At 40.8% G+C, this 26,888-nt stretch overlaps 2 protein-coding genes and 1 pseudogene across 5 annotated transcripts in view; 2 read left to right on the plus strand and 1 right to left on the minus strand.

Moving 5' to 3' along the window:
- Nucleotides 1-26,888, plus strand: part of LOC139954344 (uncharacterized) — a 46,654-nt gene that overhangs the window by 11,193 nt on the left and 8,573 nt on the right. For 3 of the 4 annotated variants that reach the window (XM_071954099.1, XM_071954098.1, XM_071954101.1), the window contains 7 exons: nt 1,245-1,476; nt 4,498-4,533; nt 12,199-12,240; nt 12,686-12,770; nt 22,936-22,975; nt 25,279-25,356; nt 26,010-26,111. In XM_071954099.1, the coding sequence (XP_071810200.1) occupies nt 4,503-4,533; nt 12,199-12,240; nt 12,686-12,770; nt 22,936-22,975; nt 25,279-25,356; nt 26,010-26,111 (378 nt within the window). In that variant the 5' untranslated portion in view covers nt 1,245-1,476; nt 4,498-4,502. The remainder of the gene's footprint in view (nt 1-1,244; nt 1,477-4,497; nt 4,534-12,198; nt 12,241-12,685; nt 12,771-22,935; nt 22,976-25,278; nt 25,357-26,009; nt 26,112-26,888) is intronic. The other variant, XM_071954100.1, reaches the window with a different exon arrangement.
- On the plus strand, nt 13,904-14,853 carry LOC139934074 (uncharacterized). Its single transcript, XM_071928368.1, has 2 exons — nt 13,904-14,215; nt 14,518-14,853. The coding sequence occupies exons 1-2, from the start codon at nt 13,904-13,906 to the stop codon at nt 14,851-14,853; spliced, it is 648 nt and encodes a 215-aa protein (XP_071784469.1).
- LOC139934075 (uncharacterized) lies at nt 18,034-20,852 on the minus strand (annotated as a pseudogene).

A 26,888-nucleotide genomic window follows, 5' to 3' on the forward strand; every position in this document is an offset into this window, starting at 1 on the left:
AAAACCGATGAGCCCCAAACGTTTGAGATGAATTTGACTTTAAATTAGTCGGTAATTATCATTAGTTAAAATATGAAAAAAATATTATTTATCAAGCTACATTCCCTACTAATGGATTCTGAAGATTTGAAGAATTTCTGTTGATGTTTAAATACTATGAGGATGGGTTATGTGAAGGGTATAATAGTGGGGTGTTTTCATGCAGTTAGCGTGCCTGTTGACTATACGCTGTATTGGCGGTACTTGGAAATCGATTAGCCCCAAACGTTTGAGATGACTTTAACTTTGAATAAGTCGGCAATTATAAATAATAAAAATATGAAAAAATATTATTTATCAAGCTACATTCCCTAATAACACATCCTAAAAATTTGAAGAATTTCCGTTGATGTTTAAATACTATGAGGATGGGTTATGTGAAGGGTATAATAGTGGGGTCTTTTCATGCAGTCAGCGTGCGTGTTCACTATACGTTGTATTGTAAGTCGATGAGTCCCAAACGTTTGAGATGACTTTAACTTTGAATAAGTTAACAATTATACATAGAAAAAATATGAAAAAATATTATTTATAAAGCTACATTCTTCACTAGTAGATCCTAAAAGTTTGAAGAAATTCCGTCGAGGTTTAAATACTATGAGGATGGGTTCTGTGAAGGGTATAATAGTGGGGTCTTTTCATGCAGTCAGCGTGCCTGTTGACTATACGCTGTATTGGCGGTACTTGGAAATCGATGAGCCCCAAACATTTGCGATGACTTTAACTTTGAATAAGTCAGTAATCATTATTAGTAAAAATATGAAAAAATATTATTTATAAAGCTACTTTCTTCATTAGTAGATCCTAAAAACTTGAAGAAATTCCATTGAGGTTGAAATACTATGAGGATGGGTTTTGTGATGGGTATAATAGGGGGGTCTTTTCATGCAGTCAGCATGCGTGTTCACTATACGCTGTATTGTGTACACAGCCAATCGTGGGAAATGTGAGGACTGTTGCTGCCAGTTTAGTGTAGCCTTATTACTTCGGATACTAATGGTGTGTACCAATGAACCCCAAACGTTTGAGAATAAGTGTCGACCCAATGGAACGGGGGGGGGGGGGGGGGGGGGGGGCATATTTTAAAAAAGATATGAATTAAATGTGTAAATATTGCGTACTGCTTTTATGTACTGTACTTGATGTTTCCTTTATCTGTATTGCTATCGGCCTCTTGAACCTCTATGCTTTTAAATTGTTTTCAGGCATTTCAACCTAAAAAGGAAACAACACAAAGTTCCCTGACGGCCGACCCCTCTTAAATAAACTCCCTTGAACTACAATATAGAGGGCAGCAGCCTGTCGAATGATTATTCTACTTTACCTGTTGGATGCCGATGACGTGCTCAAATCAGCTACGTACATACCAGTGAAGTTTTTGTATCGCTGTAAACCACAACAGACTTTCTAAAGAATCTTCACCAACTTCACCAACAGGTATGATTTTATATCTTATTCTTATCTTATGATTTTATATTTTATATCTATGGGGAAATTATTGTTAAGTTGAGACTCCTCATCAGTCTTGTTACAGGTGTTTTTACGAATGTGTGTAACTCACTGCACCAGTTCTAATCTTGGCATACTGAGATTGAGAAAAGTACATTGCATTTTCACTTGAATTATGTATTTTTTATTGTTGTATATTATGTACTATTCGTGGGTGACTTCTTTCAACACCCCTGTGTCATTGTGTGCAGAAACAAATGTTGGGGTTTAGGGTTAGGGTCATGGTACTTGTTGACTGTAAAAAAAACTTTTATGTTTTAAAATCCATTCATTGCATGTGACGCATTTATAATAGTTTAGAATAGAACTGCAGGGCCTACGTGTACATGCTCCCCAAAAGCACAATGTTTGCACAGCCCAATGGAAGACTGCAGGGCCTGGTGTAGTAGGAACTTTTAGCTGTGTGAAAAATCAACTTTTTTAATCAGCATTTGTTGTCCTTTTCATTCATCAAAACAATTATTTTAGACAATATTTTAGTAGATGAAGGATTTATCTTTTCATTTGTGATGTTTTTTGTCCTAATGGGACTCGTTTATGTGGTGAAAATATTTCAGGAAATACTGCTTGATCAGAACCACTTAGCGATGCCGTCAACTTCTGAGCGCGGCCATGTTGGTTTAAGACCCCACTGCCTATTCGCGTTTTAGGCTTGATCTAGCAAGCTGTTTGCCGGGTTTAATGTCATTATTTTGTAAACCTTGGTTTTTTTTTTTGATGTGTGGCAAGTTTTGCAATCGTCGAGTGCGGTATATTTCCCTGCTTGTAAAAGGCCTAAAAGAGTACATCATCATCATCATTTAGCGGTCGCAACCTAGATTCCATGCACAACGTCATGCCAGAGGTGTTTGTCCCTCATCATGTTTGGGAGGTCCACGATTTCAGCCTCCGTATCTCTCCCGATCACGTCGATGTAGTTGAGTGGTTGAGGTCCTCTATTAGGGCACGGTAGTCTCCAGTATAACACGTCAGGAAGAGTACACTTTTCTATAAAAAAATCACTTCAAAAACCTGAACTCTTGGACATTCAGCAATACTGGAAAGTAATTTTTTCTTTTTAATGGCGAAGCATAGGGGCGCGTGGGCGATTTTGTAGGCTTTAAATTAACATGTTACAGACAGAAAACGCCTAATTTTGATTTTAGCACCATTGTGTTTCTCTTTAAATTCTGTTCCCAATGAAAGTAAATTCGTGGGGTTATTCAGCACTTTTTGTAATACAATTTTTGATTTTATGTTAAAGGCAGTGGACACTAGTGGTAATTACTCAAAATAATTATTAGCAAAATAATAATGTAGTTTTCGAGAAAGAAGTAATTTTCCTCGCATTTGATTTCAAGACCTCAAGTTTAGAATTTGAGGTCTCGAAATCAAGCATCTGAAAGCACAAAACTTAGTGTGACAAGGGTGTTTTTTCTTTCTAGTATTATTCAACTTCAACGAACTTCGATTGGTTTGTTAAAGCCATTGGACCCTTTCGGTACAGAAAAAACAAAAAAAGTTCACAGATTTACAAATAATTTACAGGGTTTACAGAAGGTAATGGTGAAAGACTTCTCTTGAAATATTAGTCCATGAAATGCTTTACTTTTTGAGAAAACGGTAAAACAATATAAATTCTCGTTAGCGAGAATTACAGATTTTTTTTAAACACATGTCATGACGGTGACTGCTCTTTATTTCGACACCCCTATGGTCCGACACCCCTATGTTCCGACACCCCTATGTTCCGACAACTCAACCTATATTCCGACACCCCTATGTTCCGACACCTCTATATTCCGACACCCCTATGTTCCGACACCCTTATATTCCAACGACCCAAACACCCCTATGTTCCGACACCCCTATGTTCCGACAACCTGTACCAATATTTTGTGTTAGCCATTTTTTTTAAAGAAAAACGGTGTGACTTGAAGAAACTACACATGTTCGCAGTTTAGTTCATGAACGTACCGGTAACCTATCTTTAATATGTAGTCCCACAAAGGAGTTTAATTTGTATAACAAGATTCTGCTATTACAAATATTCGGTTTCTTTAGAAGAGGACTGAGTAATGGAGGGGGTTGTAGGACTGAATTATTTATTGTTATTAATTGTTAACAAATTATTATGATTATTATTATTATTAAAAAAAAATTGTGGGGGGGGGGGCAAAGGAAAGAAATTACACATCGGCGCAATAAACGCAGGAGAGGGTTGGAATTTTTATTAATTGACGCCCATGAAATGTTATCAACACGGACACGCACCTAACAATAGCAAAGTACCGAGTATTTTATTGCCAGCTACCTCGGGGAGCCATACTCATGTGTATAACCACCACAAAAAAAATTAAATGCATGCGAGATTCCATCACTTTTTAAAATAGTACAAATTCATTTTATGAATGTTCAAACCTAATCCCGGTCGAAAATTTTTGGGAAACCTTGCGTAATACAAGTTGTGTTTTTGTTATTGATCAACTGAGTAATAATGTGCGGGAACAACTTGTCGGAACATAGGGGTGTCGGAACATAGGGGTGTCGGAATATAGGGGTGTCGGAACATAGGGGTGTCGGAATATAGGTTCAGTTGTCGGAACATAGGTGTGTCGGAATATAGGTGTGTCGGAATATAGGGGTGTCGGAACATAGGGGTGTCGGAATATAGGCTGAGTTGTCGGAACATAGGGGTGTCGGAACATAGGGGTGTCGGAATATAGGTGTGTAACCGTCATGACACGGCGAAACGCGCGGAAACAAGAGTGGGTTTTCCCGTTATTTTCTCCCGACTCCGATGACCGATTGAGCCTAAATTTTCACAGGTTTGTTGTTTTATATATAAGTTGTGACACACGAAGTGTGTGACTTGGACAATACTGTTTACCGAAAGTGTATAATGGCTTTAAACTGTACACTGCCTTTAAGGATCAAGGAGCTCTGACACAAATATTGTTTTGCTTTCAGCTAAAATGAAGACGGCTGAGAAAGCTATACCGGAGGGTAAGTACAAATATACATTTTCATATTTAGCTGCACTTTAGCTGTGTCTCAGTTCACAATCTTTATGTCTTTTTCTCTGTCAGGTCGTACATGTATGATCTATTTTGTATTTAGTCTGAAAGTGCAATTTTTAGACATATACGATACACTTTTTTTTATGTACTCAAAAAGTGTCATCAATTGTGCATTATACATGTACATGAGTCCACAACCTTCAAGACCAAGGCCGAGTGATAGCTGTAATAATACTATATCGGTAGACATATATTCTGGAGTAATGTAATGATTTATTATTGACGTGACTGATTCATACCATATACAAGATTACTGTTTTCTGGAGCGAGTACCTGGATTGACCTAGTGACGTATTGAGGTCACAGTATATTAATGCGCTGTGTGTATATAAAGTAGTACCTTCACATCCTCCCTTTTTCGAGGAATTCATATACTAAACTGGCTTGCTAAATGAAGGACTATTTAGGCATATTGGAATCAATAAAAATTGGGAACACTGGTACAAAATACTTCAATGTGCGAGATCCAATGATATAAATTTTGTCACATATATGCAAGAACAGTAAACATACTTTTGAGTTGTTTGGGGGTTTAAGTGGACTCCAGTTTTTTACAACATGCAATAAAAACGGTTTGTAACAACTTGTTCAACAACAATTAAAAGTGATAAACATCAACAGCAGTAACTTTGTTAAATGATAAACATCAACAGCAGTAACTTTGTTTGTCAACAAATTTTGTTTGTCAACAAAATAGCAGTGGTAACATCAATAGTAATAACTGAGTTTTTCAATGTCTTTTTGAAATGTCACTGTTCTGATTCTCCTTCTTTAGGATTCGATAAGCCGTTTTGGCTTTGTCACAGCACGACCAGTGCGTGTGTGATAATTTTGATCAGAGTTACTGTCTGGTTTCTCCGAGTTGTTTTGTCCATGGGAAAGTTTGTTTTCCTGCGGTTTGGGAGTAGGTGTTAGTTGAGGAAGCTCAACTGGTGGTGTGTCGGTGAAACGGACTTGTTTCTTCTCTGTGTCCCGTGGGCGTAATTGTCTCCTGTTACGTCGTAGTGAATGTCCGATTGGTGTTTCGATCATGTACGATCGGGGCTCTGGACATTTGTCTTTCACGACAGCAGGTAACCAATTGCCAGACTGTTGATCTTGTACGCTAACATGCTGGCCTACACTGAGAGGGGGTAGGGCACGTACACCATACTTGTCATGGTTATCTTTCTGACTAGTCTGACGAGCGACGAGGCGTTGATGGATTGCGTCCTTTTGGGGTACCGTGTTGCGAATTTTGATAGGAAGGTTGCTCCTTAGTTTGCGTCCATGTAGTAGTTCCGCTGGTGAGGGAATAACATTGTCCAACGGAGTAGTGCGTAGGCAAAGTAGAGCGAGATCTATGTCCATGTCGGACTGTTGGGCTTTTGTCAATGTAGCTTTGACAGTTTGGATGGCTCTTTCAATAAAACCATTGCTTTGCGGATATCTGGGGCTTGATGTCACGTGGTCAAATCCCCAGTCACGAGCGAATTTGCGATATTCGTGACTGTCGTAGTGTGGGCCGTTGTCGCTGATTACTTTCGTGGGGATGCCTAGTTCACTGAAAATCTGTTTCGTGAGGCGTATGACTGTGGCACTTGTGCACCGTCCACTGATTTTCCTGATAAATGGGTACTTTGAGTAGTAGTCCGCTATAATCAAGTATTCGGCGTTGTTGTAGTGGAACATGTCTGTCCCTACGGTTTGCCACGGTCGCTGTGGAATGTCGTGAGGAATAAGTGGTTCCGCGGGTTGGCTTTTTTGGTGTCGTTGGCATGTGCTGCATGCGCTTACCAATTGTTCAATGTCTTTATTGATGCCAGGCCAGAAGATGCATGTTTTGGCCCTGAGCTGGCATTTGTTGATGCCTTGGTGTCCCGCGTGAATCTTTTGCAATGCTTCGCTTTGCATTGTCTCAGGGATGACGATTCGTTCGCCCTTGATGACGAGACCGTTATCAACCGATAGTTCATCGCGGTTGGACCAGTAGTGGCGGATGCACTTGCGTAGTTGTTTTGGGTCATCCGGCCACCCAGTGACTATAGTTTCACTGAGGAGGCGTAGTGTTTTGTCACTTTGTGTCTGGCGTTGCATTTCTGCAAGCTTGTATGTAGAGAACTGTACGGCGTATATGGTCGTATCGAGATCAATCCGTGGACCGCGCGTTGGGCCAAGCCTCGATAGTGCGTCTGCGAGTACCATTTCGCGTCCAGGGCGGTAGACTATGTTGTAGTCGTACGGTTGCAGGCGTAGCATCATTCTCTGCAGTCGTGGCGGAGTGTTAGCCATGCTTTTGTGTTGTATGTTCTCTAGCGGTTTGTGGTCCGACTCGACGGTGAACTTTGATCCATATATGTAAGTATGGAAGCGAGTGCAACCAAACACTACAGCTAGCAATTCTCGTTCGATGTTTGCGTAGCGTTTCTCGGCGTCGGTGAGAGCCTTGCTCGCGAATGCGACAGGTTTGTTGTCCTGTAGAAGAGCTGCACCAAGCCCTTTTAACGAGGCGTCAACTTGAATGACTGTTGGTTTGCGAGTGTTAAAGTACGTTAGTGTACATTCGGTGCTGATCATGGATTTCACTTTGTCAAACGCTGTCTGGTGCGATGCTGACCATTGCCAATCGCTATCTTTGCGTATGAGTGCGCGTGTGGTGTCAGTATGATCTGCGAGGTTTGGTATGAATGGTGCCATGTACTGGACCAAACCGAGAAATTGTTGCAGTTCGTTGACGTTGGTTGGCGATGGTAGCGAGTGAATGTCACTTACTTTCTCGGGTCAGGGTGTACGCCCTGAGCATCGTAGTAGCACCCAAAAAACTTGATGCTGGGAATGTTAATATCACACTTGTCCAAGTTGAAGATCAGACCGTATTTGCGAGCTATGTGCATGAGGTTATGAAGGTTTTTGTTGTGTTCCTCCATATCATGCCCAAACACTGCAACGTCGTCGGCTATGCCGATGGTACCGGGGCATTGCTCCAATATCATGTCCATTTTCTCTTGGAAAATATCTTGCGAAACCTTGAGTCCAAATGGTAGTCGTTTGAAGCGATAGCGTCCGAAAGGCGAATTGAACGTGGTCAGGTAACTGGACTCTGAATCCAACTCGATGGACCAGTACCCGTGACGTGCGTCAAGTTTGCTGAAGACCCGTGCACCACTGAACTTGTGGGTAATCTCCTCGAGCGTTGGCGTTTTGTGATACGTGCGTTTGGAGGCTCGATTCAGGTCTTTTGGATCGAGGCAGATCCGAAGTTGGCCGTTGGCTTTCCTGCTAAATGCAAGGGACGACACCCAGTCTGTGGGCTCTATCACCTTGGCTATTACATTTAACGCTGTCATCCTGTCAAGTTCGGCTTTCATTTCATCCTTGAGCTGGATGGGGTATTTGCGAGGCGGTTGTACGGAAGGTTGCGCGTCCTCGTGCAGCGTAATGTGAAATTGACCAGGAAACTTGCCAATACCGGTAAATCGATCCGGATATTGGGCTTTGAGGTCCTTGTTGTTGCGTATGGGCCCCAAGTTTGCGACTTTAGGCGTTGGCGTTGGCGTTGCAGGTGTACGTATGGCACAATTCATCGTGAGGAGTTTGAGTGCGCGTGAACTTGGCAGTCCAATAATTGCAGGTCCTGTTGCGTCAGCAATGAAGAACTCTGCGTCTATCCACTCACCACTGTTGAATTTGCATGGAATTGTTATACTGCCATGCTGCGGTATTTGTGTGCCATTGTAAGCTGTGAGAATTCCCTTTACCGGGGTTGTAGCGCCAAGTTTTGGAAATCCTTCTGCGTCCAACAATGTGGGGAACATGCGTCGAAATAATCGGAGGGGGATGATATTTCCCTGTGCACCCGTGTCAACTTTCGCTGTGAGCGTGTGATTGCCTGGCCGTTGTTTGAGCTTGATGTTGAGCGTCGTGAACACTTGATCGCGATTGTCTACGCGCTTGTTGTTGGTATTGTTTATACCGTCGATCTGTTGCGTGATTGTGACTGTCTCAAAACTCATGTTCTCAAAGTCATTGGATGCATCATCCATGTCCTGTTGCTGGACATAGTGAACCTCACTTTGACGGTTATTCGGTTTCGGAGTGTTGCTTCTCCTGTAAGATCCGCGAGGTCGATTATCCGATCTGGGTCGTGGTTTGCGTCGCTGTTGTTGGCTTTGTCCTTTGCCAGCAGAGCTGAGGCATACCTGTTGCCAATGTCCAGTTTTACCACATTTTCTGCATGTAGTGCCGTATGCTGGGCACCCATCTCTCGGCTTGTATGGATGACTGCCCCCGCAGTTTTTACATTGACCGCGAAGTTTTACCATATCCACCGTGGCATCGTGTCCGATGTTGCCGAGTTGAGCCATGTGGTTCACACTAGCTTCATGTGTACGGCATATGTCGAGAGCATCCTGCAAAGACAGCTTGTCGTCCTTGCCTAGCAATTTCTTCTGCGTCTGCGTGTATTTGATACCGGAAATCAGTACCTCAATGATGCGTTCCTCGAGTGCAGAATTTTCCTTGAACTGGCATTTCATGGCCTTTGCCTTGCAACGTGTATAAAAGTCATCAACAGACTCTGAATCAATCTGTTTGTACCGCTGAAATTCCAGCCGGTGTATCCTAAAGTTCTCATGAGGCTGTACATGCTTCGAAAACTTATCCCATATGTTTGTGGGATCTTGTAGCTGTTCATCAGTGAGGCCCCAGGTGTTGAAAATCCTGAGCCCCTCGCGACCTGCCCACAAAATTATGTAGTTGTGCTGCTTATCAGGTACAATGTTCTTGACCTGGAACCACATATTTGATGTCTGCTTAAACTCTTTATAAGCCTGAGGGCGATCTGGATGGCTCCAGTCCATCTTTGGATGAGGTATTGTATCAGCCATTGCGTGAAAATACAGTTAAAATGTTCGTATCACAATATGCGTGTAGTTGTTTTTGCGTTTTATGCGGTCTACCCGGTACGTGATACACATATGGTACGTACGTAGCGTTGATTTACATGTACTGTAACTCACGTGTCAAAATGGCGGAATGTGTCCGTCCAGCAGTGCCGTTCGTTGGATTTGTTCTGTCCAATCGGATCAAATTCTGTACACAGTTATTGCTAAAACTTGATGAGACACTTGCCTGATCCTTTGCTGCCACCATGTAATAATACTATATCGGTAGACATATATTCTGGAGTAATGTAATGATTTATTATTGACGTGACTGATTCATACCATATACAAGATTACTGTTTTCTGGAGCGAGTACCTGGATTGACCTAGTGACGTATTGAGGTCACAGTATATTAATGCGCTGTGTGTATATAAAGTAGTACCTTCACAATAGCCTTCAAGGCCGGAACGTAATGTCTGAAGCCGTGGCCACCACAGTGTCTGAGTGTCAAAAACGACTACTCTCCTTTTAGTTTTCATGAATTGAGGCAACTTTCTCTGACCTAGCTAAATTAAAATAACGAAGCGGCAATTCTGTTTACACATTGGTTTGTTCACGGTACACTGTACACTAACTTCAAAGAGGCAAATTGTATTATTAAACAGTTAATTCATAAATACCCAAGACAGTTTCTTTACTCCTATTGGTGGAGAGCGCATCACGTAGGGGTGTTTAAACCTTTGATAATGACTAGCTGGGGCTGTTTATAACAAGCTGGCTTCCGCGTGTCGGGCGCGCAAGATTATCACGCGGAACGCAATGCATAGCTATAGTAACAGCGCGTAATCTAAGCGCGCGCGCGTAATCAAAGCGCGCGCGCGTAATCTTAGCGCGCACGTACACACAACCCACGCACATCGAACAGATTCTTCACAAAGTTTTGGAAAGAAATATTTCAAACCTCGAATTTTCAACGGTTAAAGTGTCTATAATGTATTTTTTTAACGTTTTTTAACAAAAGGGCATTTATGAATGTGAATAAAAGAGTAGTGACTTGTTCTTAAACGTGCTTTTAAAACCTTGTCGAGCGATAAAGACCCTCGCCTTCAGCTCAGGCCTTTATCACACGGCCTCCGACCCTGCCAGCTTTAAATGGCCATTGAAGAAGTCGTTGCTACACTTTTATTCCCTTACTCGAAAACAACATGTAGTTAAAATATCATAGAGGAAAATTTATTAGAAAAACGACTCCCAAATGAATGCCCGCAATGAATCATTGTTCATGTGTACATGTACATTCTTGGTTCAGGACACATTCAAATATGTTCGGTTCAACAACCATGTGTGAATTAGAACACATTGGTTTTCTTCACGGTGCATGGGCACGCATTAAGGCTGAGGGTGCGCTATGGAATGCGAGGCATTGTGTTAAGGGTGTGGCGTTAACAAGGGCACTTCGCGTTGGTTCGGCCATGGAGGAAGGAATAGAAGGAGCTTGAACGACCCGCAAAACCGCAGAGTAACAAAAGAATACCCTGACAATGCCCCCGTCTAACTAGTGGAAAAAGATAGGAGACCTCCAGCTGGACGGCCGATTAACAAGCAGGATTAGATTTCTTTGTACAGAACGTGCGGTACCGCCGCTCTGCACCGTTGCCTTTGTGTAAAGTTGAATCATTGGAGACAAGAATTGTGAATATACCCGTTTTCATTTACTGTTTGTGGTGTTTTACTGAAACATCATGGCATATTTTTTCATTTTTTTTACTTTCCGGTCACTAGCAGTGGTTCAAAATGTGGGTGTTAGCACATGTGGGTGGTTGGTATTCAATTGTGTTTTTCAATTTGGTGAGCACAAGTGTACATAATTTTTATCAGGTCTCAAAAAAGTTGTTTTTTTGTGTTATATCCATACGACATACGACACCATGGTTGAGTGAAAAACCAAGTGTGCACGCGCAAACTCACATACGCTAGGTCGCCCATTGTCTGTATAAGGTATGTTGGTGATTACGAGGTGTTGTTAAACGACCGCGGTACCGCAGGTTCGACTTTTGAAGTCCCTTCGTTCGAGCTCCTTCTCTTCCTTCCTTCATGGTTCGGCACAGTGTATACAGCTGGTTTTAGACAGGCAGCCGCCACAATAAACCAACACAAACCCAAGAATTGTGTATATGTATGTTATTAATGGTGTCCTAACAGGGAAGAATACAAAGTATGTTTTTGGGGGGGGTCCCCCCCCCCGATTATGTGACCTAGTGTGAACTTGTGCTTGAATTTGAATGACTGAGGGCAGTGAGGGATCTGATATTACAATATATAATGCGTATACATGTTACTGTACATGCCTCCCCCACTCTTAGCCTGTGAGATCCAAAAAATTCTTGGAAGTTTATTTTTCTTTACTGCTCAATTAAGGCTGTGTCAATTTGAATAACTATCTGCACATGAAACTAAAACAAAATCAACACAAAACAAGCACTTTTGTGAATTTTTTTTTCTTTTAAAACATTGAGTGATTTCAGACATTCTAGTCAGCTATAACTCTCACCCCTGACCTCAGAGACAAAAGCTGGAAGGGAAATCAGTCCATTTGTTATTATTTTTAGAAGTAGAATTATCATTGTATGGATTACACACATGAAACTTTTAACCATTAATTGGTGGATAACTTTTAGCATAAAAGTTAAGGTTTAGGTATTATTCTCTGTTCCTCTTTTTGTTAAAGAAGTTGGTGATTCGAAGCGCTTCTCAGCAAGACCACCTTGGGGTAAGTCTTTTAGCTCTTTATCCTTACTCAGTAGCATGTCAGCTGGTGGACTTGTTAGTTTGAATACGCATAGCTCCAAATACCAGCGGAACCATATCAACCACATTTCACGCGCATTGTCCTTATACACTAGTTTGTACATGGAGAGAATCCTGGGAAGTACTCTCACAAATGCATTAAAAACAAGTTGTACATGTAATGTCTTATTATTTATTGTAGCTGATGTAGTCTCAAGCAGTCAACATGAATCACCATAAAAAACTTTAAATGCTCAAATTTACACAAAAGATCGAGCCTTGTTTTTTAAAGCATCAATATCTTTGAATGTTTATGCTCACTTAAGGCTGTGTCCATTGACTACTCCGTGGTCCTCACAACAGAACTCAGTGTCAACTCAACTGTTGCTTGAAAAGACTGATCTATTTATGCATAATTGTTTGTGCAGTGAACTCTGATGCATACATGAAAAAATGGGGTTCAGAACCCCCTAAAGACGGCCAAGGTGCACCCCTGACCCATGGACATCCCAGGTATGTGAGTCTTCTGATAGATTCTTTGAGTCTTCATGTATGTAGCCTACCCTATGTGTACATAAAAACTGTACATTATTGGATTTTAAAGGTAGTTTGGGTGGTTATTGAAATCATTTATGATTAGTGTGTTTTAAACAGTGTAGTGTGTGTCTAAACTGCTCTTTATTACGTAAGCCCATTAGCGCCAGTAAAAAATAATCCGTTATTACGGATTAGCAATCCGTTATTACGGATTAGCAATCCATTTTTACGGCTTAGCAATCTGTTTTTATGGATTAGCAATCCGTTATTACGGATTAGCTATCCGGGATCAGCAATCCGTTAAACGGATTAGCAATCCGTTATTACGGATTAGCAATCCGTTATTACGGATTAGCAGTCCGTTATTACGGATTAGCAATCCGTTATTACGGATTAGCACTCCGTTATTACGGATTAGCAGTCCGTTATTACGGATAAGTAATCCGTTATTACAGATTAGTAATCCGTTATTACGGATTCGTAATCCGTTATTACGGATTCATAATCTGTTATTACGGATTCATATAAGGGATTCGTATTTTGTTCATTTAGTAGACTAGTCCACCATTAGTGCACAATGCCACAGACAGCTTTAAGTAATGAAATTGTTCGTCTCTACTTCAACTTGCGGTTAAACTATGACGAGATATTGGCGTCTTTACTAGTGAACCACAATATTTTGGTAAGCAGGCGGACTCTGCAGCGAAAACTCTGAGGTATGGGTTTGTTTCGGCGGAAGCATCATACCGACATTGTTGAGGTAGCTTGCTTCCTTGAAGAACAAGTGCAGAAGTCAGGCCGCTTACATGGCTACAGATGGATGCATTTGAAATGCATCCAAAATGGTATTAACACGGACAGGGAATCTGTCCACTTCTTATAGGAGTCTTAGATCCCGAAGGAGTTGAGTGTAGGGCAAGAAAGAGGCTTCAGAGACGTGTGTATCGAGGTAGAGGTCCAAACTATATGTGGCACATCGACTCTTATGATAAACTAAAGCATTATGGAATACATGCATTAATGGCTGTATCGACAGGTTTTCGTGACAAATAGTATGGTTAGAAGCGTACACAACAAGTAGTAAACCAACAGTCATCGCAGGTTATTATATGCATGCAGTGCATGAAAGGAGAATATGTCCAAGAATAGTCAGGGCAGATTTTGGTATGGAGAATTCCGTCGTGCAGCAAATGCAGATGTTTCTGCGAAGGAACTGCCAAGACGCACTAGCTGGTGAAAAAAGTGTAATTCTCGGTAAAAGTGTGCACAACCAACGTATCGAGTGCTGGTGGAGCATCTTACGCAAACATTGTGCACAGTTTTGGATGAACATTTTTCATGATTTGAAAGACAACGGCGAATTCAGTGGAGATTTTCTGGACGTTTCACTGATTCAATTCTGCTTCTTGAATCTTATCCAGGTATGTGTTTCGTTCCAGGTAATGTTGTTTTATTGCAATCGAGATACCTTCACACAATTAAATTATAAAGTCATTACAGTAAACAAACAAAACTAAAACAAAACAACCCGAGAAATCAAAATCGGACCATTGGGGAGAATTAGAACAACAGATGTGATATTCTTAAATTAAATTAATAGTATTAACATAATTCAAAGGGGTCTAGACAAATCATTTGGTTGGGGCAAATATTGTGCAATCACCGTCATTGTCATAGTACCACTTCCCCGAAATTGAAAATCGTTTGCACTTCTTGTGTATAGGAAGAGATGGACACAGTTGTCCGAGAATGGAATGCCCACCGCATCCGTTCTTCGCGAAATCACGATGGACCATTTGGATGTTCTGCAGTCATGTACTCATTGCCTCAACTGCTTGGAGCCAGAGACCTGTGTGTGCCTGTCCATCTTGAAGAAATAGAAGTGTGTGACACTAAATGTGCCTTTAAAGGAGAATACCCCTGTGATGTGGACGTGTTTGAACTGTGTACCATCTTGATGACAGAGAGGGGCTTCTCTGTTCCGCGGAACTCAGACGAAGGTCTTCGTTTATATCATATTCTCAGAACAATGATTCAAAGACAGTTGTTGTTCCTATAATACTCCGAGTCTGAAAGTGAACTAAGCACAAACCATGGCCTGATTTGTATGAAGGCTTGTGGTACTCTTTGTAAAACAAAACACAATGTCCACAGATTTACACTAAGCTAACAAAAAAGCAAAGAGAAAATAATGTGTAAAACAATATTGTCACGAAAATAATATCGAGTCTCCAATATTTTTGTCATTATTATTATATGCGTAATAGTCTTCAAAGCCTGTTATTAATATCCTCAAAAATAATATATGTTCCGCATGTGAAACGTAATTTAGTGACTTTTTTATTCATTTCTCAAAAACTACAGAACCTCAGACAGTATATTTTGAAGTAAGCTTTCTACCGTCAATATTGCGACGACGAGCGTTCGGTAGGCTTTTAGACTTGGGAAACACCTAAAGGTAACGCAAGTGTTCCCAATATGCCTTGGCGTCGCGTCCTGCGGTTGTAGGCCACAATCTCAAAGATTATACTAGACTAACTTCAGAAACTGGTATTTACTTGGTCCTTAGGTAGAAGGCAAGTCATAAGTAATAATAACTGTCCAAACATTAAGTTCCGGTGTCACAAAGAATCAAGGCTCCATTTATTCTGTCCTTATATAATTACTGTACAATATCCTAAAGTGGTGACCACAGAGGCCGAGTACTGCTCTGTATGGTTTTACATGGAGAATCACCATCAGTTACACAGATTAATCCCTTTTATAGAAAATAACCCCATTACCCATGTACAAAGGCATTACATAAGGGTGGTGTAATAATTTAGTATCTTTCCATTCTGTCACAACCCGAAATAACTATGACATACTCATAAAATCTAGGTCCCCAGTTTACAAGTGTGGTGCAATAAGTCTACAAGTGATGGCGCAATTAAATAACATGTTACCCTTCCCTGGATGTGAAGTAAGCTTCTTAATTAACATATACCTGAGGGTGTAGTTTACCACCTCGGTGAACCCAATATAAACAATGGCTGAGGAGAACAAGTTGTTTACAGTTATAGTGAAGTAGGCAGTAAGTGTTGATAATAGAGTTAAGCCCTGGGAGCGTCACAATATCTCATCTCCACACTGTGAAAGTCGTTAATCGTTGGGCATAGTCTTTTGTGTTAGAAAGAGTATCCAAAGCATTTAAGTCCCCCAGCCCCAGAATAAAACATTTTAAAATAAATTGTGTTAACGCTTCTTTTGGGGAAAAACTGGTCTTCAACAACAAGCCTCCAAAATCTAACTGAACGAAATTTAGTTGACAAACTTCTAAATGCAAACTTGTAAATGACACCATGTCGAGTCTCCAATATTTTTGTCATTATTATTATTATACCCATGCGTAATAGTCTTCAAAGTTCTAAAGGCGCCCGTTATTAATATCCACAGTTTTGCTTTACAGAAAATGATGATTTGAAGCTCAATAAACCATGATGAAAACAGGAACAATTATGTTTTATAACCATTTTTATTGAACATCTTAACTTTAACATTTAACATCGTAAAAGTCGGTCCCTAAAACAAGTATATGGAGGGTAACCATAGTAAATAATAAGAGTTCACGTTGCCCGGGTTTGGGTGATTTGGGCTGCAAAAAGCGTATGTTATGAAGATTAGTTTAAATGAATATTTTGGTTGGAAAGAGGTTTTAAAAGTAGAAAATAATGATGCATACAATATGCAATGTGGTTTTCCTTATATAGTTCTGTAAACTATGATCCGTCATTTTGTGTAGACAAATTGACGGTTCGCAAGGTAAATATTTCACAAGGCAACTTAGAAAACCACACAATTTTGAGGCACCTGAAAATTTTCTTTGTTCTACCTTTAAAACATTTGTTGACCGAATTCATTGGAACTCATTTCATAACAAGCTATTTTGATTGTCCAAATCGCCCAGTCCAAGGCAACGTGTACCTTTAATGGTAACATAAACATTTTCAAGAAACTTGCATTCAGGTTAACAAGGAGGCTAGGATAATGTGTTGTTTTTCAACTGACAATATCAAAGGAATGGATAGCTAACAAAGAAAATTTAAAGATGAATACTAATAATTGTCTTTCCTTCAAGTCAAGAGACAAATGTGTTTCTTAATGCCTCTAATTGTTTCTTTTTCCCTCTTTTTTTTTCTCTTTTGGATGGTCAAAGAAACCGCGGGACCATAGATCAGTGTTAATTATACATCTTTGGTCTGATAAAACGCATGACATTTCGTTGCAATCCTGCTTTTTTTTCTTTCTCGTAAATACTTAATTATCAACTTCCCATCGTTCACAACCATGCTTCAATGAACAACGTCACGGATTGAGACAATGCGATTGAAGATGAATAAAAACCCAGAAAATAGACTTAGATTTTCGAAAAAAAAAAAAATAACAATCATATATCCGCCTTAAAAAGTTAGTTTTGCACCGACCACCAAGCCCGCGTTAATCAATAACAAAAGAGCCACTCTGCCATAAACCGAATGACCCTCATTCAGCTCATAATAGACAGGCATTGACTAACGCGGGCTTGGTCGGGGCACCATACCCACGAAAAACAGCAAGCCGTCATATCAATGGATGATATCATCGTCAGCCAATCACCGTGCAGGAAACCATGAGGATTAATGGTTGATTTTTTTCGTAACGGAAGTTTTGGACTACCGGCGGAAATCGCTGTATCCTGACTGGACTAGCTACGATCCGGTCTCGCTTTTAACATTTCCGGAAAGAATATGAAATAATCTATCCATTATACTAATTAGGGACTGTTGCCGACATTCATAACGGGAAAGTTTGCCGTGTTTTTGTGACTTGTTTTCTTTCTTTTTGAAGCAATTTTTTACGTACAAATATTTCTTTTAAAAATTTGAGTTGCACCGCTTTTTTCATACATAACGACAGATATGCTCTTCATTTCAATGTACTGCTACATTTTTTCTGTCAATACTTTTCAGATAATGCCGAAAAAGACTGAATTTCAGAAGCCCTTTGGACTAATTATATTAATTTCAAACCGAGGTAACGCATGAAAACCGCTGCATATATAATTGCAGATAAAACGAAAGGAAATTTGGTGACCTGCGGGTAGACTGTATAAAAGTTAGGCAGTATAGGCAGAATAAAACAATAATGGCCAACACTGTGGCAAGTGTGTGACTGTCCTTAACAAGGGACATCATGTAAAATCAGAGTTGCAACTCTGGTTTTACATGATGTCCATCACCCAAACGCCACTGTTGAGGATTTCGTTGAATTCTTGTTTCAAGTCCACAAAGCTTTCATACCTCGACGGCACTTCCAACACATTACCACATGTATTGGCAACTAGTCGCCTCTGAAACCCCTCAAGACTGGTAAAGGTTATAGTGATAGGCTGCTGTGGTGTAATGTCAGATGCTGTGCAAAAACGGAGCAATTTTGCAGGCATGTTGTTGTCTAATGATCTAATGTATCTCTTTAAAAATGTAGTAACACTACTCTGCTGAGCCGTCGGATGTTCTGGAAAGTTTAGCTTTGATAGTACTTTTTTCGGATCGTAGATTGGCACAAACTCTTTTCTGGACAAATGTGAAAAAAATGGTTCGACATGTTCCTTCATGATTTTGGTAGCAAAGGTGGGTTTCGTAATGCACTCCTGTTCACCTAACTCAGACAGTAGTCCAGGTAGGTTTTCTTTAGTTGGTAGTCTCCTGCACTCATCCTCCCAGAATGTCTAACAGTTCATCTGCACCGGTGTCATCAGAAGGAAACTCATCCAATGCTGCTTCAATAATTGCCCATTCAGATTCGGGAATGAACTGCAGGAAAGTTTCCTTGGTGTCAGCTTCACTGTTGCCATAAATGACAGTTTCCATAAACACTGGAGCAAGACCAATGGGGAAATATCGCAGGTCCTTCCATCCCTTCGCAATGATCCTTCCTACAGCTTCCCATTTCCGCTCACCAAAGTCATGCCGAATGACAGGTACCTTAAATGTTGCCCCTGTCGTCATTTTTACATTAAACTCCAACCAGAACTGGGTGAGAGCATCTTGGTAAACTCCGTTACCTGGCCCGACTCCACGTCACCATTGGGTAAAATCATGTGGACCGATATTTTTGCTCCCATGATGCTTGGCCTCGAGAAGGCCTCGACCAAATCATCAATTATAAATGCTCTCCTAAGGACGACCACTTCAAATTCACCAGAACTTTCTGTACCCCCTTCTTCCTCTGGCACCTGGTTGGTTTCTAACGGTAGGGTGTCATTCAGATGTTCGACTTAATTTCTGCCCAATGGTCCAAACTGCACAGTTGGAGTATCAGGTTGTGATGATCCAACTGGATCCGGACTGTCGATGTCTACAACCACCTCACTGCCGATATCCCACCAAGTTATCGGTAGTTCTTGGACCTCTTCTTCATCAACCACAGCTTCAGTTTTATTTTTCTCTTGCTTTTCTTTGTTTTTCTGTTTCTTGTTTCCTCCACACCCACTTTCCTCTGCTGAGGCGTCTTCTTCAGTTTTGGCACCTTCTTCAGCTTGGGGGCTTTCTTCACCCTGACTTTTCCCTCCGCTTTTCTTTGTCGTCTGCAGATAAAAACGCAGTACAGGCATTTTAACTTCATCATATAGGGTACCTACGGTGAAATCAGAAGACACAGGAAGTTGTCTGAAGTCGCACATTTCAAACTCAAAATGGTCTGACTTTCCTCTTGAGGAATTCCCGCCCTTAAAAAGAAGGTTCTTGGATGACTTCACCAACTCTTCCTTGCCAGCTGTTTACGGACTTGCTTGTAGGAACTCGTTTGGTAGTTGTAGTCAATCCACCCAATGTCAATTTTTCTAACATCCTTCCGGGCATTGCTGTTGCTTTTCAGCTTCACTGATCGGTTGTCACTAGATCCAGATGCTTCAAAATCGTCTTCATCATCAGTATCCGTGAGTGTTTCCCTTCGTTGTTTAAGCTGCAGCTTCCAACGCAGTGTGTTCAGGAGTTTGTTTTTCTTTGATGATGGTGGTGGTTGATCTGATGGGCCTGCTGCCTTTCTACAAAAGCTTCTTACTGCAATTCTGTTGCCAAGCAGAGGGATGAAGGTCTTTAAAGTGTCATCATCCATCATCCCAATTGTGTCTGCGTCAATCTAAAGCAAAAATAGAAAATAAAGAAAGGTTAGCCTCTTCGGTTAAAAGAAATGCCATTCCATAAACAGTCTTCATACAACAAGTTTTATTGTTTTACTCACAGAAATGTTACTGTATAGTAAGCTTACATCTTTGTTGTGCCCACCCCCCTGCCCCATCGTAATAAGTCCAATGCCTACACAGACACCAGTGTCTAGAACGTGTTATCCTTTTTACTGACCACTAACCACCCTCATCCTCACTGACCATGTCACTCTGAAACTTCCTGACCAGTATATATAAAAGTCTTTATATAACTATCTTTCGAAGACTTTTAACCAAAGTAGCTGCTTTAATACATTAACATTTTTAGCATATAGCTTTGTGTCATTCGAAACACCCCCTGAATATCAGGTAAAACAACAGAACATTAACAAACAATAAACGAAACAATTGTTTTCTTATAGGCCTATTATGCATGTTATATAATCCGGTAAAGGGAGAGAATGAGTTTTAAACCTTTTCATCTTTCATTTGGTCGATCGTCTTCATTGGAATCCCTCTCTCCTGTAGGTATTTGTAAATGTCCCCCATCGCTGCACACCTATCTGCCTGATAGGAAATGAACAAAAATAGTCAAGTGCTATACATTAGAACATGCAAAAACATTTTTTAAACTCTTAATTAATTACTTAACGGTCCCTTGTACTATACTGAAGGATTGCTAATACTGGGGGAAAAAAATGAAATAAAAATAATCTCAATGCATGATATGCACGTAAACTTAATTAGTATACAAAACACTGGACACAAAACTTAACACAAAAGCCTTGCAACTCGGCTAGTTAAGTACCGACGGAGACTGAATGATCACACCCAGGGGATACCACAAGGGAAAGGCCGGCAATGTAGGCGGCCATGTGGGCGAGGATCCCAGGTGTGGCGGTCTCGGAGCTCCGGCGGTCTCAGAGCTCCAGATTACCAAGTCATGGCGGCGCCCATGAACGAGTGGAGCGTATGCTTTATGTGGAGCTTTATGTGAAGCTTTATGTGAAAAAAGTAATCACGTCTATAATAAGTATTGTAGGAGTGGGAATTACAAAGAAGGTTCTTCTGAAAGCCAGGAAAGGGTTTTGGGTTGCCCCTCGGAAAAGCACTCGTACGATAACAAAACAGGTCTCGAAGATTTATTCGTGGCGGTATAGGGGGGGCGGGGACTCACGCCCGCAACGACAGCATGCTACGTCATCCCGGAGAGCTTGGCACGCTAGATATCTGAGACCGTGATTACTGCGTGCCGAAATCTCCGGTGATGTTACCTGGAGCTCTGAGACCGCCGGAGCACTGAGGCCGCCACAACGGCATGGGGCCACCCATTCCCAGTCAGTAATGTACATGTACAGATAATAAGTACATGGTAAATTCATACATTTCTATTCACTATCTACAAATAAGACTCAAATGTGTCCGATTTAACGACACGTTTAAACATAAATAAACCTGTGGAAACTCTCGGGTGTTCACTAAGCACGTTCCACAGCATGGGTCCCTTATGTTTAGTAGTTTAATGAGCAAATAAAGTACGAGTGTTATATTATATGAAATTTAGATACTTTGCGGGTATAGTGAGCTAAAATGAACATCTGAATTTAATATGTTTGGTCCCCATCTATTCTTGGCCCCACGCCAGGCTTCGCCCAAGATCAATGTACTTATACTCTCCCTATCGCCCACAGTCGGTTCAACATTGGGACGCGACGGCGTTCCCGTCAAATTCAAGCTCTGTGGCAAAAACTATAAAGTCATAGCTATAGCAGCAATTTTGGGCAGGCCACTTATTAATTTTAACAATGAAACTGAAGACTGATTGAATGTCATGGGCGAAGTTAAGGCCTGTGTCCAGGATTACCAACTGAGCATTACAGCTAGCTAAGTGCCCAACTTTCTCAGTCTCACAGGCTTACCGTTATATAATAGGTGTATGGCCATGACAGTCGGAGGGTAGGTGGAACTAGAAGCACAAGCGCGCAACCGCTGAAAAGGCAGCAGAGCAGCGCTTAAAACAGCACAAACTATTTCCAAACAAGCCTATTATAGCACCTACTTCAGATACACTTTAGGTCTATGTTCAGTGAACATGAAAATGTTAAAACGACTAAATACCTGCGTTTTATTATCAAGAATCTCCAATCACGATAGCTCTTCGGTCACTCAATCACGTTGAAAACATCGTACCACACCACTCCAGGGATGCAGAGTGACTAGTAAATAGCGCCCTCTACGGATTACTAATCCGTAATAACGGATTACTAATCCGTAATAACGGATTGCTAATCCGTAATAACGGATTGCTAATCCGTAATAACGGATTGCTAATCCATAATAACGGATTGCAAATCCGTAATAACGGATTGCAAATCCGTAATAGGGGATTACTAATCCATAATAACGGATTGCAAATCCGTAATAACGGATTGCAAATCCGTTATATAACAGATTACTAATCTGTTATAACGGATTACTAATCCGTTATAACGGATTACTAATCCGTAATAACGGATTTGAAACTTATTTTTTGCTGGCACTAACGGGCCTTCGTACTTTATGGAGCAATCAGCTCAGGTGGTGTCTAAATTGGCAGTTGTGGCTATGGCTCTGGCTATGATTGTCGTGCCATGATGTGCGGAATAGGATGTCCTTAGCAACAGCGTTTGCAATAGTCTTAGCCTTAGCTACAACTGTCATTTAATTCCAATCAAAAATTTTGTGTTGGGTCATGCTCTTATAGTATAGGCCTATTAGCAAACATGCAAAAATACAATGTCTTCCTTACTTTTATGTTATAATTAATTATTTAATTTTCACTTGTAATGTTTTAGAAGAGTTTAAATGCTGTTCCTTTTTTTCTTCAAAACTAAATGAAGTGATTGTATCTGTGGGTTTGCACTGTTTCTGTTTTCTCTCCTTTTTCAATTAACTATTTTTGTTTTGACTATAATTTAGGGATAAGGAGAAAACAAACGGTGATGAGGAAGCGTGGCAGGTAATTTTTGATGGTCTAAATTCTGTCTACCTTATTTTTTTTTTTTCTTTCTCATGTTGTTAGATTAGAAATAAAAAAGGTTTTATTCAATACAAAGAGACGCTCACAAAGCCTATAGACCCCTTGCAATACACGCAGCGTACTCACATGTGCCTATCCTGGGTGTCATTTTGGGTGTCAAAATCATATACAAACATGCACAAAAGAGAGTGTGTGCATATTTAAGCAATCGTAACCCCTATTTTCTGCCTTTAATAATACCTTTTCATCAACTATTTTCATAGATTCAAGATTTTAGTATCGGATTTAAAGAGCTTTTTTTTAACAAATTCTTTGTCCGGTCAGCGATATGCACATTGGAAACAAGTTGTGCGGCAAGAGCACTTTTTATGAGTATGAGTTTATACCTTTGCATGCAATTTAACCGGATACAGTTTGAAATTGGACTCCACTTATTTGTTGATTCAACTAGCCTTTCGAAAGTTATGGTATCCCTTCAAAATATTGCTGTATATTATTTTTTATATTTTATTTTATAGGACATAGATAGTCCAGCCCCTTCTCTTTACGATAAGTGCACTGGGTTCTTTAACGCGCATTATACAACACACGGAACCGACGGCTTTGCATCCCATTCAAAGGACAGTAAGCATTTTATACAGGCATGACATCCAGCAAACAATTTCGTTGTTTTGTTGGTTCTGTTTTTGTTTTTTTCCTTTCATTGTGTGATTCGAGAGGGCAAAAAATTACTGGTCCTACATTGGATATGCACAGCAGTCTAAATTCCTGATGTATTAATATGTAGGAACTTTAAGAAGCCTAGTGGTATATGTATATTCACTTTAAAGGCACTGGACACTATTGGTAATTACTCAAAATAATTGTTAGCATAAAAACTTAGTTAGTAATGAGCAATGGAGAGCTGTTGATATTATATAACAGTGAGAGAAGCGGCTTCCTCTGAAGTAACATAAATTTTTTAGACAGATGTAATTTCTCACTCAAGAATTCAGGCCTGAAGCTTACTATTATGCATCTGAAAACACACAAATGTTTGTCCGAAAGGTTTTGTTAGAGGAACCAAAAACCATTTTTAAGAAATCAGCTGGCAGGTCCACATTTACTTGTTTTTTTTAAATGTGTTGCTTGTCTTTTATATCTGAGTTGCCTGGCTTGGTTAGATGGTGGTTTATGCGTATTCCTCTTGTGGAGGGTGTGTTTTGTCTTGTTAATATTGATTATTGTCTTGGACCAAAAGGTCAGCCACTTTGAAAGTGACTTTTTGTCGCTATTGGCTTTCCCTGCCAGGGTTCTTGTCTTTTGTTTTGTCTGTAGTGTTTTGTGTTCATTCCCCACTGGAGGTGTTTCCTACACAATCCTTGTATCTGCCCGTGGCCAGTTCAGGTTTCTCAGTAATTTGCTATTGTTTTTACATATTGTTATCATTATCATTATCACTATCACTATCGCTATCGCTATCGCTATCGCTATCGCTATCGCTATCGCTATCGCTATCGCTATCGCTATCGCTATCGCTATCGCTATCGCTATCGCTATCGCTATCGCTATCGCTATCGCTCTCGCTCTCGCTCTCGCTCTCGCTCTCGCTCTCGCTCTCGCTCTCGCTCTCGCTCTCGCTCTCGCTCTCGCTCTCGCTCTCGCTATCGCTATCGCTATCGCTATCGCTATCGCTATCGCTCTCGCTCTCGCTCTCGCTCTCGCTCTCGCTCTCGCTCTCGCTCTCGCTCTCGCTCTCGCTCTCGCTCTCGCTATCGCTATCGCTATCGCTATCGCTATCGCTATCGCTATCGCTATCGCTATCGCTATCGCTATCGCTATCGCTATCGCTATCGCTATCGCTATCGCTATCGCTATCGCTATCGCTATCGCTATCGCTATCGCTATCGCTATCGCTATCGCTATCGCTATCGCTATCGCTATCGCTATCGCTATCGCTATCGCTATCGCTATCGCTATCGCTATCGCTATCGCTATCGCTATCGCTATCGCTATCGCTCTCGCTCTCGCTCTCGCTCTCGCTCTCGCTCTTGCTCTCGCTCTCACTATCACTATCACTATCACTATCACTATCACTATCACTATCATTGGTTTATTAAAAATGCAAACATGGCGGTCAAAAAGCTGAATTGCGGATGCATATATACAAAGAGTAAAAATACAAAAATTATTACTATAAATATTCCAAAATCTAAGAAAAAAAGCATTAAATTTAAACAGACATCTGGATGTATTCTGTATTTTAATCTCATTTCAAATCATAAGACACCTTTTCATTCCAGGACCCTGGGTCATCTTCGTTTAAACTGTCCTTAGAGTTGAAGTCACACACAACCTCACTAATGATCAACGTTGACATGGTAAGCTTCAAACTTCTGCGCTAGCTGGGTAAGCGTAGAAAAATAGTAACGCGAAGTATCCTGGTGCACAAGCAAAAATTCACATGGTAACCTGGGAAATACGCTATCATCAACATACAGCATATACATTTGTAGTGCCCAACTTACCAGAGCAATAACACACAAAACACGTTTGTGGAACTTGTTTCCCATGTACATTTCAATTTATTTCAAGAGATTTCCCTGTATTTTAGTAACACTGGGGACTATCTTCAAGATGATTACGGGTGCATGTTAGCTTCCCTGGGTCGACCCCGATCTCCCAGTACGTTGGAACAGCTTTGACGTAATTTCAGGGGCTCACCCGGGTCAGCCCCCAGTGCCCTGCTTGTGGAGTGGGTCACTTATCGAACAGTGTTATCTTATTGACGGTGTTAGTCGACGAGGTAAAAAGAAAACCATGCAGTTTCGAGGCATATTTGTGTAGATCATTGTATTCTACTTTTACAACATCTTTCTACCCATATGCATTTTATAACACGGTTAAAGAATGCTTTTCAAAGACCAACTCGACCGAGACAAGGCACGTGTTCTTTTAAATGGATGGTAGGTGAACAAGGTATGTTATGGAGAAAAGAAGCAAATTTTTATTTAAAAGGTCTGATTACTTTTAGATCCAGCGTTACAGACGACAGTTAGAGGATGAGGACAGGCACCTGGATGAGATGCACCAGCTGGAAGATGTCTGGCGCAATCAAGGGTCAAGGCCGCTTTCGGTATGTGTGAAGAGTACTTGTTCTCTGCTGTATTTTTTCTTGCCAGAAACCTTCAGTATTCATTTTGGTTTTACCCTTACACCGATGTGTGTAATCACTGTATACTTAGTACGTTCCCGAGTTATGTAAGAAACATCACAGGCGTGTTACTCTGGTGGGATTTGTAACCATGACTTTCTGTGCACACCTGCATATTAAATTCTTTTAGCCCTGTATCCACTCAACGTCAATGCGAATAGAATTGTTCAGACTATATTGAAAATATCAACAGCCAGATTGCCGCACACTGACTATCGGTAAGCAACTTCAACTCGGAGGCATGAATCAAAGGACCACAGAGCAAAGCCACAATTTGTGGGCTGTGTGAACATCGTTATCGCACCTGCACTGGTGGAACTGGCATTATCTTGTTAACTCAGTGAGCGAAAACAAAACGGACATTCAAAACATTGGCATTATTAGCTCTCCAAATTAAACCTCAGATAAAAAGAAATTTATAAGAACGACTGGATAATTTTCATCAAAGCGGCTGTGATTGTCATTTGAAAGTGACGAGTCATTAATCCTATAATTCTACCTACAACTGGAGACAAAAAAATAGTTTGGCCTACAAATGAATGCAAGTCCCTTATTGTGAATGTTGCTTCGGCTTTGGATCCAGTCCCCAGTGTCATTTTCAAGCTTAATATAAAATGCCCTGCTTCGGCTTTTACTTGAAGTCAGGGTTTGGTTTTTGATCAAAATACAGAGCCAGACCAAGCCAACACAAGAGGTGGC

The sequence above is a fragment of the Asterias amurensis genome, chromosome 2, assembly GCF_032118995.1.
Source record: "Asterias amurensis chromosome 2, ASM3211899v1".
Taxonomy (NCBI): Eukaryota; Metazoa; Echinodermata; class Asteroidea; order Forcipulatida; family Asteriidae; genus Asterias; species Asterias amurensis.